The 14,553-nt window shown below is 36.8% G+C and overlaps 1 protein-coding gene across 1 annotated transcript in view; it reads right to left on the reverse strand.

The window, feature by feature from the left end:
* Window positions 1–1,703: 1,703 nt before the first annotated feature.
* The window catches only part of ASCC3 (activating signal cointegrator 1 complex subunit 3), a 329,628-nt gene continuing 316,778 nt past the window's right edge, over window positions 1,704–14,553 (reverse strand). Inside the window, exons 37-38 of the mRNA XM_049771320.1 lie at window positions 3,631–3,782; window positions 1,704–1,854 (exon numbers count right to left, since the gene is read on the reverse strand). Coding sequence (XP_049627277.1) covers window positions 1,740–1,854; window positions 3,631–3,782 — 267 coding nt within the window. The 3' untranslated portion in view covers window positions 1,704–1,739. The remainder of the gene's footprint in view (window positions 1,855–3,630; window positions 3,783–14,553) is intronic.

The raw sequence follows: 14,553 nt of genomic DNA on the forward strand, positions 1-14,553 counted from the left end.
TAGAAGATGCAAATCTCACAGTCGTACTGCTTTTTTCTCGATTACTACTGCAATTAGCACTTAAATTGATGCTTTAAAACATACTAATTTCTGGAATAATTCAGGATTTGTATGTTACCTGGGATCGCCTCACTGCAGAGCCGACGCCAGATTGCTCTGCAAATTGAAGCACTTTTGAGCAAATAACCATCATCATATCAGACCGAGCCAATCTGCATTTGGTTTTAAAGATAACAGAATGGCAATTTATGCAAATAAATTAAGTAAGTTTACTTCTGAGTTCTCCCTGAACTAATTAAACAATGTTCTAATTTTTTATCACATCTAAAACTTGGCTTTAAGTCAATGTATGTTATGTTAGAAATCTGTTGTTGCTAACAGAAGCCTTGTTTTGATTTAAATATATTATTTTTATTCATAATTTTGATGATCATTTAGCAAAGGTAGCAACTTAGTATGAATATTTATTTCTTGTGTCAGTTATGAGTTCAACAGAAACTGAACAATCAGACTTTTAATACATGTTATACTTTTTCCAAGTCAGTATAAAAGTTTCACTGGAAAAAATTGGCTTTGGAAATTTCATTGAGTAACACCTACATTTGTAAGTCAATATGTTAACTTAGGGTCATAAACCTAAAATATTTACTTGACATGCTTAGGAAAAAGTGCTTAAGACTTAAAAGTATACACTAAGTTTTTCTTACATCATACATTCATACTTTTTCAGCCTTTCTAAAGGAGGTTTCGATAGAATGACTTCTTTTTTTTAACAAAGGCTTAGCTTTCCATTTGTTATGTGAAATACAAATATGGATTTACTGCAGGAATGTTTCAGAATTTAAGAATAATAAATGATGAAAATAAGGAGTAATATAAAAGCTAACTTAGAAATTGTATAAAAAGAGTTAAATCACAAAAATAAAGTTAAACAGTATTGAAGGAAAAGAGCAAAGGTGGGGCTGGAGAGATAGCATGGAGGTAAGGCGTTTGCCTTTCATGCAAGAGGTCATCAGTTCGAATCCCAGCGTCCATATGGTCCCCTGTGCCTGCCAGGGGGCAATTTCTGAGCCTGGAGCCAGGAATAACCCCTGAGCACTGACGGGTGTGACCCAAAAACCATAAAAAAAAAAAAAAAAAGAGCAAAGGTGTCTGAGATGATACAATCTATAATGAAATCTGGTAGGCCTTTTTTGACAGTTTAATATCATTATACCAAAACAATTTTCACTTTTAAATATTAACTTTTTGATTTTTTTTGGGGTCAGATCCAGCAGTATTTGGTGGTTACCCAAATCTGTGTGTTCTGTGTTTGCTCCCAGAGTGCTCAGTAACTCTGTGACAGGTGTTGGGATAAAAGTGCCTATTCTCTGTACCATCTCTCCAGACTCTGAAAGAATAGCCAGTCTACTAATAATTTATATCAGTCATTATTTTTCATATCAATCATTTACTGAACTATTATTATTTTTTTAACATCAGGAGCTCCATGAAGCAGTTTACATACTAGTATCTTGGCCTAACTTTCATGAGAATGTCCTAAGACAGTTAAGTATTGAGGTTTATTTGTTAGCAAATAAATAGAGTCTAAAGTCTAAAGTCAGCAAAGTATAACTCTAAACCCCATTTTTCTAAGAAAAAAACTCTTAGCATCACTTTTGGGCAGAGTAAAAGAGTTGCAAGGCATGGAAATGTTGGCCTTACCTGCTTCATTTTTGCTTCAGAAAGCTCAGTTTCAATCATTTTGCTGAATATATGGCTCTGCCTCCACAGGCCTGGATCAGCTCAGGAAGACAGTCGATGAAGCCACTGTTGCTCCCTGCATGGGAGCCCTTAGCACTTGAGCTCCATTTCCTAAGAAATAATATCCACACAGACTAAATCATTCTTTGACCACAAAAATGGGATGCTTTTGAGAAAGATGATTTATGTAATTAGGACTGCTGTTAATTCTGTTTATTGACTGAAACCAACTACGAACATGCTTGTAATCATGGTCCTTAAATAAAGATTTATATATAAAAAGATAATAATATACTTTTATTTTTAATGTAAATGGATGTTTTATTTTTTATTTTTGGTTTTGGGGCCATATCTGGCAGTGCTTAGGGTTTACTCCTGATTCTATGCTCAGGGAAACTCCTGGTGCTCTTTGGGGGACGATATGTGGTGCTAGAGCCATATCTCTCTGGGTCCCTAAAATTAAAATATATTTTTACAAATTATTTTTGTTAAATAATTTAGTTCAAAATAACTTTGCATTTGCGAAGGTTCATTGATCCCAAGAGAGCACCACTATCATAAAACACAAGTGAGCTGCAGAAATACTTAGATTTTTACATACAGAGGAAAGCCACTCATGTATAGTAGTGATTCCATAAAGTACCGATGGTGGAACTGACATCTTTTCAATGGAGGTTTGCAATTAATCTAAATAATCACTTCAATGAAGTTTCCAGTTTAAGTAACTGGGGACATATATTTTAGATTATATAGCTTAGGCAGTGCTCGATTCTCCAGGCACATAATCCACCTAAATTTTTTTGTTTGTTTCTACAGAAAGAAGAATATATAGCAGTTTTTCATAACAAAGAACTAGATCAAATATTTTAGGCCCTAAGTGGTTTCTTGAATAAATCTGTGTACTGTGTTGTGGTGCTGGCCTCAAACTGCCAGCTTTTCCATTGAAACCACACTTGTGACTTATATAGGAAGGGTTTCTGAAATTGCACTGCAGATCTGAGAGGTATCTGCTTTGGCCACCATGCCTCTTTGCTGGTGGGATCCACCTGCTGAAAGCGCCTTTTCATTTCCTGGGATATCCTGGATGGGGGACTCTCAAGTTCCAGGTGAATAACCGGCTTGGGACCCAGTTTGTTTGAATCAGATAGAGTGGAGAGGCTTCTCCAAGGAGACCCCATGTGTGTATGAGGTTGCTTGTCTGCCATCCGCTCTCTAGATGCCTCAAATGACTGCCACTCCTAATCCATCTAGACAAGAGACAGAGGCAAGCTGTAGGCTGTTCACTTATCATTGTGAACTGCAAGCCAACATCTGTGCTGAGAAGTATCTTTCAATGTGTATGAAGAACAACACTTCCCATTTAAGCACTACCCAACCTTGTTTGTAATATGTACTGTTACTTGTCTTGCTAAAGTGTGGTATCTTTTTAAATAACTTGATGATATAAATTCTTCTTTTTAAGCACAGGTCACAACCTGAGTGGCTAGTATGTGTGTAGCTACCTAGATGTGGACAATATACTAATGCACTGCTTACTTGTGACCATTGTTTTAGGTCCCTCAAATGTATCTGCAATAACAAATTGGGAATTAAAATAAAGATAGAGTTAAAATAAAAATGTAGCAAATGTTGCAAATAGAAAACTATTTGATAGAAGAATAACATGAGTCATGGTTCAGCTTGGGACAGATATTCCAATATCAAGTGAGACTATTACTTCACTAGCCCATGTCTCACTCTGGGTAAACTAGGCATTTCCACTGGAAAGAACCAATATTCTAGGAGGAACAGAAATGTAAGGGACCACATGTATAGATAAAAATAACAGTTTTGAAGTAAAAAAAACACCAATAACAACCTGATGACATGAAAATTAAAAGCAATTACCTGAAAATATAAAGATGATGGTGTTCTATGTTTGGTATTGTCAGAAGAGAAGAGTCTTTTAACCATCGGCCCTGGATCACCATCTGAACCAAATTGGTGATACTCAGGGCGGTCACCAGCCAGCCCTGGTCTGCAGCCACATCCAGCATTGCCTGAACAGGGAAAGCACACAGTCACAAGAACATAGATCCTCTACAAAGTAGTGATGGCGTGGGGAATCTAATGCCTTAACCCCAAAGAAACAAAATACAAGCTTACATCTCTGTTGATCAAAACAGAAAGCAGAACATAAAACCTACAGATAAACTGGAAAAACAAGCACTTAAAACTCATGATTTCCTACATAATACCAAATATTTATTTCTGTTAGGGCAGATAATACTGGAATTCAGCAATAAAACAAAGAGAAAAATCTCACTGCACTCTGAGAACAAAAACCTATATTTTTGAAACCTATATAAGACACTGTGTCAGGAGATTAACAGCTGCATTTGAAGAATGATTCTTCAGGCTAGTCTTTCCCCAAATTTAAATCAATAATGCAAGACATGAGGGAATTTTCTTGCCAAAATCCTTTCTCCCCCCACATCCACAAAACTGTCTAAAAGATAGAGGGGTCCCAATTTTCAGTAAGAATAATACACCATACACCTAGCAAAGGGGGCAGCATGTGAGTTGATAGAGCTATTCATATTAGTCCTATATATTTATTTTAATGTTTTATGGTCAACAAATGGCTGCATTTGCTTAAGGCAAAACTAAACAGTAAATCTTATTTTAAACCAAAAGAGTGTTCTAACAGGCAAGCTATTTCAATTAAATAGATTCTGGAGAATGCTCAAAGACACCCAAGACTAATATCATACTCTGAGGCAGCTATTTTATATGTTTTAGCATTTACTCGTGTTTTGGGAAATAAAGAGATTAAAGGTAAAGAAATGAAAAGCTTGGTAAATGCTTAAATCATATTTGAGTATAGAGATTCTCAGACTTACTTAGCCTACTATCCGTTTTTTTGGAAAAAAATCCACCCCGTGATCCTCTGGGTCCATTTTTAAGTAGAACAACTGAAGAACCCCCAAATTGAACTTGAGGCTACTACAGCAACCCTGGAATGTTTTCAGAACTCACCCCCACCTGTGCTACTGTTTCAGAAGCATCTCATGGACAGTAACATTTATGAAAAGTCCAAAATCAATTATATTTAAGACATACATTTTAAAGGTTATACTATTGAGAAGATACAAGTTCCTTTTAAGTTTTCCTATTTCCTAGTCTTTAATTCTCTATTTACAAAAGTGAAACAATTTAAAACTAATCCGTGTGTTATTTTAATGCATTAGAGGGAAATGGTTCAATCTTCCTGGATATTATAGATTAATGTGCTAGAATGGTGAAAGAATCTTTTGTACAGCTTAATTATATATCATAAAACCTGTTTGTTGGAAAAGAAAGATTTATTTTTATTTTTTTATAAATATCTTTATTTACGCACCATGATTTCAAACGTCTTTGTAGTTGAGTTTCAGATATAAAAAAAGAATACCCCCCATCACCAGTGTAATCTTCCCACCACCAATGCCCTCTATCTCCATCCTCCCCCACCCCGTCTGTATTTGAGACAGATATTTTTGTTTCTCTCACTCACTACCTTGTCATTATACTTAGTTTAGTTATTTCTCTAACTGCACTCACCACTCTTTGTGGTAAGCTTCATATTGTGGCCAGTCCTTCCAGCCCTCATTTCTATTGTCTCTGGGTATTATTACAATAATGTCTTTTATTTTCCTTAAATCCCATAGATGAGTGAGACTACTCTGTGCCTGTATGGATAGGGGTATGTGTATATATCAATGAGTGTATGTGTACCAATGTATATATTTATAAATCTATTAAAAATTTATTTCCATTTTTCCTATTTCTCTGCGGAGTTGATTAAAATACTTTGCCTTTCTTTAAAGTTTGAGACAACTAAGTCAGATGAAAAATACAAACACCCCCGAACACAAAAAAGTATAAATTATTTATATTAGTTTATAAGACACTAAACTTGGAGTTCTGTAAGGGAAAAGGAACAGAGAAATAAATTATGCCCAAACAGAATTATAATGGCATTAGAAGTTGTAATGTGAGTTTAACCATGGCTGATTTTACTTGCAATTTAATTTTACTGTTACCAACTTAACTGGGCAATAAATTCCAGACTCCAAGTTCACATACTTGAAGAGTTGGATGATCGGACCATATGTTTTTAACTTTGAAGTTTTCATGATGAAGTTGAAAGATTTCATAAAATTCATGAGAGCTCCATAATTTTTCATTGTATAATCCAGATGTGAAAATACAAAAAATCCATGGAAAGCATCTGCTTTTATGAGGTAAATGAAAAGTCATATCATGAATTTCTAACTGTTATTTATCTTGTTTTAGTTGAGAGGAATGGTGGATGAAGAGATCAAGAATTTAGGATGATAAAGGTTTGAGACTACCCACATGTGGTGAAGAATATGTTATTACATATGTCTGCTCAATCATTGCCTAGATGGTTCTGTTTTCTTTGATCACTGCCCTATTTTGCAATACTATCTTAATATAGATCTTGGAACATTATGAATATTCTTTCATTCACTTTCTCACTATTTTTTTCTTTAATTTACATTTTATATGATCATCCAAGTATTTTTTTTACAGAAACAAAATTATGTCATTTCTCCTTTATTTCCCTCCTCTTACTCCCAAACCCTCTACTTTTTCTTCTTCTTTGTGAAGTCATTGAAGTTTCCTGCATAAAGACAAAAACTAACAAACACTTCTTGCCTGACAGTCAACACCATATGAGTCAATGACTGACTTGGTTCTAGATTATCACAGTGGCTAGTTTTCTTCTGTACTCTCAGTATAGGGATAATAAATTGCTGCTGTCCTCATTTGTTCTTAATATTTGCTTTTTAGAAGTACTGCTCCCTCTTCCTACTCTACTCAATAATTTCTATTTATCCTTCAGTAGAACTCAAATCCTATTTGCTTTTTACCTTTTTGGCTTTTCTGGATCATCTATGGCACTGCACAGGACCTATTCCTGGCTCTGTGCTCAGGGGACCATAGGTGGTCGAGGGATTCACACCAGGGCTGTGACCATTGCAGGTACAGACAAGTGCTTTACTTTCTGCACAATCTCTCTGGTTCCTCGAATGCTTTTTTTTTTTTTTTTTTTTTTTTTTTATTGTGAGGTCTCCCTCATTTTCCCAATAAGCTTGTAATCATTCTTTTCCCATGAGTCTCCTGTTCTCAATACATGTCCCCATTGCTCTAATGTGATTTTGTGCTTACACATATGTCCTATAAACTATAGTTTACTTGTTGTCAAGAATCTGGATATCATTTCTTTCTTTTTTTTTTGGTTTTTGGGCCACACCCGGCGGTGCTCAGGGGTTACTCCTGGCTGTCTGCTCAGAAATAGCTCCTGGCAGGCACGGGAGACCATATGGGACACCAGGATTCGAACCAACCACCTTAGGTCCTGCATCGGCTGCTTGCAAGGCAAATGCCGCTGTGCTATCTCTCCGGGCCCTGGATATCATTTTTATAAGTCTTGGCACAGTACATGCAAGAAATAGTTATTTTATGAAAATATATACTGGCACAGATCCAATTAAGAGCATTATATCAACATTTTGCCTCAATTGCCAAGCAGCTGACCCAAAAGAGTATAATGTAGGAATATAATTGAAGCTTTGATCAGATAACATGCATTTATTCTATTCTTTCTTTATTGGTTTTTTTCTTTTGCCACACCTGGCGATACTAAGGGGTTACTCCTGGCTCTGAACTCAGAAATTGTTCCACGCAGGCTTGGGGGACCATCTGGGATACTGTGGATCGAACTTGGGTCAGTCTATGGTCAGCAGCATGGAAGGCAAATGCCCTACCACTGTGCTATAACTCCGGCTCCACCATGACTTTATTTAAATCTGAGAAAATATCCTAACTTTTCTGTATTAGATTCCTCATTTATAAACGGGGTACTGTATCTTCTTTATAGAGGTATACTTAGGGTAAAATGAGATAATGTGCTATGTAAGGTATACAATATATGGCTTGAAACACAGCAGTCTTTATAAAAAGAGGTGGGGTGGGGCCGGAGAGATAGCATGGAGGTAAGGCGTTTGCCTTGCCTGCAGAAAGTCGGTGGTTTGAATCCAGGCACCCCATATGGTCCTCCGAGCCTGCTAGGAGTGATTCCTGAGTGTAGAAACAGGAGTAACTCCTGAGCGCTGTCGGATGTGACCCAAAACCCCAAAAACCAAAAAAGAGATGGGGCTGGAGAGATAGCATGTAGGCATGCAGAAAGTCAGTGATTCAAATCCCGGCATCCCATATGGTCCCCCGAACCTGCCAGGAGCGATTTCTGAGCGTAGAGCCAGCGTAGAGCCTGAGCACTGCTGGGTGTGATCCCCCCCCAAAACAAACAAACAAACAAACAAACAAAAAAAAGAGGTACCTATTTTGAAAGTTCTTCTATCATGTGGTCAGAAGAACACTCTAAACAATCCAATATTTTTAATAAGGACTAATTTTGCCTTAATTGGTACTGATTTTTGTTTGAGAAGTAATGGCCTTGGGGGACAAGAACTATGCCTATATTTGGAAGAATACTGAATCAGAAAAGGTTCACAAGCGAGCAAGGGAATAATGTCAAATGCAGAACATGCAGGAAAGGCCCAATTGGAAAACATAAATTTGGTTTGAATTGTGAATGGGCAGATGCACAAACTGTTCAGAGACATGTTCTGAAAGGGGCAAAGGCCATGGAAAAATTCAGATAAATGGGCTTAAGGGTGCTAATATCTTGTATTGATATATGCACATTAATTAAAGCTTTGTGTAGAGTCCCTATGTTTCACTTAAAAAAAGAGGGGGGGGGGGAAGAGATCGAATCCAGGTAATTGCAATTGAGAAGATTGAGATATTTAGACCCTGCATGTCATCTACAACAAAAGTGACTCTAACATGGTTGACATGAGAAAGGCAAGATTATTTCTATCTACAACTGTGTTAAATGCCATATTGTAGAGAAGGAAGGCAAGCTCAAGTCTCCAAGGGCTGAGAGACAAGCAGATCAGGCCTTTGGATTCCCTTACACTAATACCAACAAGTATAAAAGCCTGACATGGGAAGTGGGTACACAGATGGAATATTTAGAGAATCCCAAGAAGTATGTCCCTAAAACAAGTGATCCTTGCTGTCATTAAGAAGACTGAAAGGGCAGAGTTGATCATTTGCCTTTAAAAAACCACTAATGTGTAAAAGTTGGCATTGCCTTATATAGTAAGTCTTGACTTTTTAAAATATGAACCATATTTAAATCAATCTCATTAACCAGAATTCAGATTATTGAGTGTCTGATAGCATGTTTTTGTTGGATAACACTGATTTAAATAAGATTGGCATGTGTTTAAATAAATTCTGATAATAATTCCAGGTCAGCAAATGTAATCACTGTTGTCCCTTCTAAAGATAGGACTGAACTTATTTTATCAAGTTCACCTCTCTGAAGAAGAGGATTGCTATATCAAACCTGTGTGAAAATAATTTTCTATTCAAATTAAATCACTGTCTCCTAGAACAGAGAAAGATTTACCTATATTTAATTTAATTTAATTAATTTATTTATTTTTGTTTTTTTTGGGTCACACCCGGCAGTGATTAGGGATTACTCATGGCTCTATGCTCAGAAGTTGCCCCTGGCAGGCTCGGGGGACCATATGGGATGCCAGGATTTGAACCACTGTCCTGCATGAAAGGCAAACGCCTTACCTGTAGCATGAAATAATTAACGATGGGGCTGGATGGCGATGGATGGAGGCCTTTGTGCTTAGGCCCCAGCCACGTGGCTTCATCCCCATCCAGCTGGCGAATTCCAGGCCCAGGTAATCGGCGTAATCAAGACTCACTCACAGGCAGGCTTCAGGAAGCATTAACTTTATTCATGCCCTATTCACCACATGTGTGTGGCCTATCTCATAACCTTTTAAGCACTAGTTATTCTTGGCCCTGCATCTAAACTCCTTTCAGCCATCTTCCCTTTGGGCTCCATGCTGGTCAAAGACCAGAACGCAGAAACCCAGAAGCCAGAGCGCCCAGCAGCGCAGAACGGGCAAAGAGCCAAAAAGGCCAAAAAGCCAAAAGGGCCCGAATCCCCTTGGTCCAAGCCTTATATAACATTTCCCAGACCCCTCCCAGGAATGGGAGGGTCTAGCAGGTAAGGTTACACCTACTATCCGGTTCCCAAGACCCCTCCCAGAAGTGGGTGGGTCTAGGGTCTTAAATAGGTACACCCACACTTACCTTCATGCTATCTCTCTGGCCCCCACACTGACCTATATTTTAAATTGTGTTCATTTCCTTCGTAAAGGAAAAAGTTGAGAATAAGCTGGCAGTGATTACTATATCCTTTTAATTTTCATTATGCCAATTTAATTAAAAATTCCCTGTATGTAAACTGTTTTCACTAAATGAAAACAATTTTACTGTGATGCATATATAATATCAAAGACCATTTAATAGTATTTTCAGACCTTAAAATTAGATGCCTTTAAAATTTAGCCTGATGAGATAGAGACAGAAGTTTTGCTTGTAAATTCTTTACTAAAGTCAGAATATGAAATAGATCAAAATAGTATTTTAAACAGCTATTCAGAAATATACTTATAAAAGCAATCCTATGTGTGTAATTGATAACAGTGCTTTTGCCAGCTTATTGGTAGAGGAAACATAGCATTAGCACAAATTTGTAAATTACATGATCATAAGCTTTAAAAATTAAAAAAAAACTTACAAATTAAATAAAACTTTGGGAGTCTCACTTTTATAGTAATATTTCTAGTAGATATTAACTAATAGATAAATTCTTCTCCATAGAGCGATATGACTTTGTATAGCTGGATTTTACACTTCAATTCCCAAAGTTACTTAAAAGTTCTTTATGGGGATTGAAAACTTACTGTCAAAAGGTTGTCTTAATATTCAGGAGAAATAACTCTGAACATTCTTTACCAAAATACAAAGTAGGAACATTAGGCCAATGTTTAATCTTTCTTTACTGATATCCATTGTCTACTTGGCATAATAGCAACTAGGCAAATCTAGGTTGATTGCAGGTTTAGGGAAAATGGAAGGTACTGACTATATATGCATGAGACAGTCCCACACTAAGTAGTAGTTAACTTAAAAGAGGTAGTAGTTAACGGAAACCAATGGTAGATTTAGGAATTTTTGTAATTTTAAGCTTTGACTGGATAAAAATGTAGGAATGTGTTCATTTATAAAAATGAAGCCAGAGTGGTGGTGTGAAGCGGTAAGGTGTCTTCCTTGCTGGTGCTAGCCTAGGATGGACCACAGCTCGATCCCCCCAGTGTCCCATATGGTCCCCCAAGCCAGGAGCGATTTCTGAGCACATAGCCAGAAATAACCCCTGAGTGTTGCTGGGTGTGGCCCCAACAAAACAAAACAAAACAAAAAATTACATTACAATTAAGACCTTATTATAATTAGCAGAATACGTAGAGGTTTCATTTACAAGTTAAGAGGCAATGAGTCTAAGCTAAGGTAATATCAAGAACATTGCTGAAATACAGGTGTTTAAAAAGGCTGTTTATCAAGTGTGCACTATTTGTCAAATACTCCTAGAAGCTTTTTGTATAAATCACTGAATTGAAGCCCAATTACAAAGTGAAGGCACTTTAGCTTAGTAGCCAAAAAAAAAAATTTTTTTTTTTCTCACAGCTCTAGAAGTGGGCATAGTTTGGATAAAAATTCTGGGGTTTTTGCTTCCAGAGTGTCTGTTTCTTAACCATTATAGGTTAAAAAAAAAAGCCTAGGAAGACAGAAAAGCGTGTGACCTTTAAAAAAAAGGTTAATGAATGGAGAGGATTCAATGATGAATGTGCATACCAGATAAAATAGGACTTTGAGGTGGTTTCTTGAGAAGACAGTGTTTAAAGCAAACAGTATGTTTGGATAAGGTGTAAACAGATATATGATTCATGAACATTTAAAAATGGTTTGAGACAATGCGATGTATTAGAAAAAATTTAGTCTGAGAGTTCAGGGACATGCGTCTGTAAAATAACTCTAAGGCATTTAGGAAAATCACTTAACCACTTCCATTCTTCTTTGTTGTTTTGTTTTTATTTCTGAGCCATATCCAGCTGTGCTCAGGGCTTATTACTGGCTCTGTACTCCTGGCAAGTTAATTCCTTGCCTGAGTACTCCTGTAAAAAATGTACCCTACACTACTTTCTGGTCTCTGTTTTTACTTTTTTCTCATCTCAATAGGCTGAAAACAAAACAAAATAAAACAAGAGCTACTTTATCTGTGCTTATCCTCTGTAAGCTTTAATATTTCACTGATAAAATGCCAACATATTCAAAATTTACTGGAATTTGTTTTTATAAAGTGCACTTTCTAATTTTTCACGTGGAATATAAAATCTGGAGGTCAGGGTTAATAAAATCTGAGACAAACAAGAAGGTAGCATCTGCTAAGCACAGAATAAGTTGCACCAAAATAAAACCTTTTATGATCAGTGGAAGCATCTTTGTTTTTGTAAGGCCTCAAAGTCAAATTGGTCATTGGAAATTTCACATCTGAGTGGCTGGAGGGAGAAGCTGTGAGGTATAAAGAAGACAACTTGACAGTGTTCAATGTTAGGCCTCAATCACCTTCATAAAATCAGACTGGGGAATGGAATGAATTGTGTGAGTTTCATTAGCATTATGTTTGTAGCAGCAAATTTCAACAGAATGACCTTGAAAGAATAATTAGATGAATTATTAGAAACAATTAGAAATCACAAAATGATCAGCTATTATTATTACTATTATTATTATTATTCCATTGTTTTTTAGGCATTAAGGAGTTTGCTTAATTTGAAGGTGACAGCAGAGAATTTAGATGCTGACTAGTACCTAAGAAGGTGAAAGATTCTCATTTATTAAAGTCAATGCTGTTCAGAGTAGCAGGGAACCCAGGGGGCTGATGGATGGGTGAATCAGGAAGGAAAAGGTTTCAGGTCTAATGAGTACTAGCAATAAATGCTCAGTCAAGCTGTTTGGCTGTTTGGCACAAGGACTCAGAGGGCAGCTAAATTGGTTTGGAAAGAGTAATTGTTACAGTGAAATGTGATCATGGTGTTAAAAGGTCATCCAACTGAAATCACTATGGTGACTGCAGAGCTGAGAAGAAGCTGAAGACTCCGGTGTTTGAGGAAGGCAGGAAAGAAATCCAGAGTTTAGAAATCCACACTTGAAAATACGGACAATTCAAGTGATACAGCATGATATAAAGAGAAGCAGGGATCCGAAAGATGCAACTGGACAGATTTAGTAAGGCAGATTTTTATTCTTAAGCAGAAATATTTGGCACCTCAGGGGTTCAAAGGTAATGTAGAAATGAGATGGCTTTTGTGTCTGCCACTAAGAAAATATGAGAGGAAAGAAGCAAAAAGGAAAGATCAATCAACCAACCAACCAACCGAGAAAAATACCTCACTTTACTCTGTAGAGAACTTATTCTGTGAAGAACTTAAGAAATTTAAGAAACTCAAAAAGCACTTGGCTTTAGACCAAGGTAAAAAAGATCAGCTTTGCAAACAGCTGATCTGAGTTTGATCTCCAACATCCTATATGGCCCCCGTTAGTCAAGAGTAATTCCTGAGTGCAGAGCCAGGAGTCAACCCTGAGCATCACTGGGTGTGGTCAAAACAAATAAATAAAAGATGGATGCCTAAAAAAGTAAATAAATAAAAGCGCAAAAACACTACTAGGAAGTTGCAGCAGCAGCAATAGCAAAGCTACCAAGTCCATTACCAACCTCTGAACCAACAAAAAGAAGAAAATAATTACTTTAGATAGTTTTCACTGTAAGTCTCCAGAAGCCAAATGCTGGCTCTATGACTTAAATATATCTATATTAGACAAAATAATATCACTCATTTGAGGGATATAAAAATAAAAGAGTATGGTAATAATATTCAGAGACAATTAAGATGAGGATCAGGAGGACCAGTCCATGGTTGGAAGCTTGCCACAAAGAGAGGTGAATGCAGATAGTGTAGTGAACAATCCACTGTGACAATGATAGTTGGAACTGATCACTCTGGGTAAGAACTAGTGCTGGAAGGTTATAAAGTGATATGTATGGCACCCTTCATTAGCTATAGTGCAACTATAGCATCAAAAATAGAAAAGACAGAGAGAGGAATAGAAACAGAGAGAAAAAGAGAGAAGGGGAGAGAGAGAGAGAGAGATAGAGAGAGAGAGAGAGAGAGAGAGAGAGAGAGAGAGAGAGAGAGAGAGAGAGAGAGAGAGAGAGAGAGAGAGAGAGAATACCTGTACCAGAGGCAGGTAGAGGAGGTGGATGGGAGGGAAAATGGTGACATTTCAGGTGGCAGAAAATGTGTATGCATTCTATGGAAGAAACTCAACCATGAACAATTTTGTAATCACAGTGCTTAAAAAAAGTAAGTGTATATAAAAAGGTAAAAAATATATCTATGTCCTGATAATTTATGTGAAGTCAATTTCAAGAATTATCTGAGCATATCAGACCTGGTCTTAGCATTTAAATTCAATTATGTTTTCATAATGGTGTTACAGTTTCTCTAAAGAACAGGTATTATCCAAATCTGATCACTTCTTATCTTTTGCTACTATCCTATAGACTATATTTAAAATGGAAGTCTGCCTTTACTAGCTATGTACCAGTAGCCTTCATGCCTGACCTCTGCCTTCTCAGCAGACTTACTTCTATATCTCAGAATCTCTGTTTCTCATCTACTCCTCCAAGTGAAGTTAACCTCCTTGTTGGTATTCCTGGGGTCTTTTTGCAACCAGAGAATATTCTGCTCCCTTTCAATTTGG

Source organism: Suncus etruscus, chromosome 4 (genome assembly GCF_024139225.1).
Source record: "Suncus etruscus isolate mSunEtr1 chromosome 4, mSunEtr1.pri.cur, whole genome shotgun sequence".
In the NCBI taxonomy this organism is placed as follows: domain Eukaryota; kingdom Metazoa; phylum Chordata; class Mammalia; order Eulipotyphla; family Soricidae; genus Suncus; species Suncus etruscus.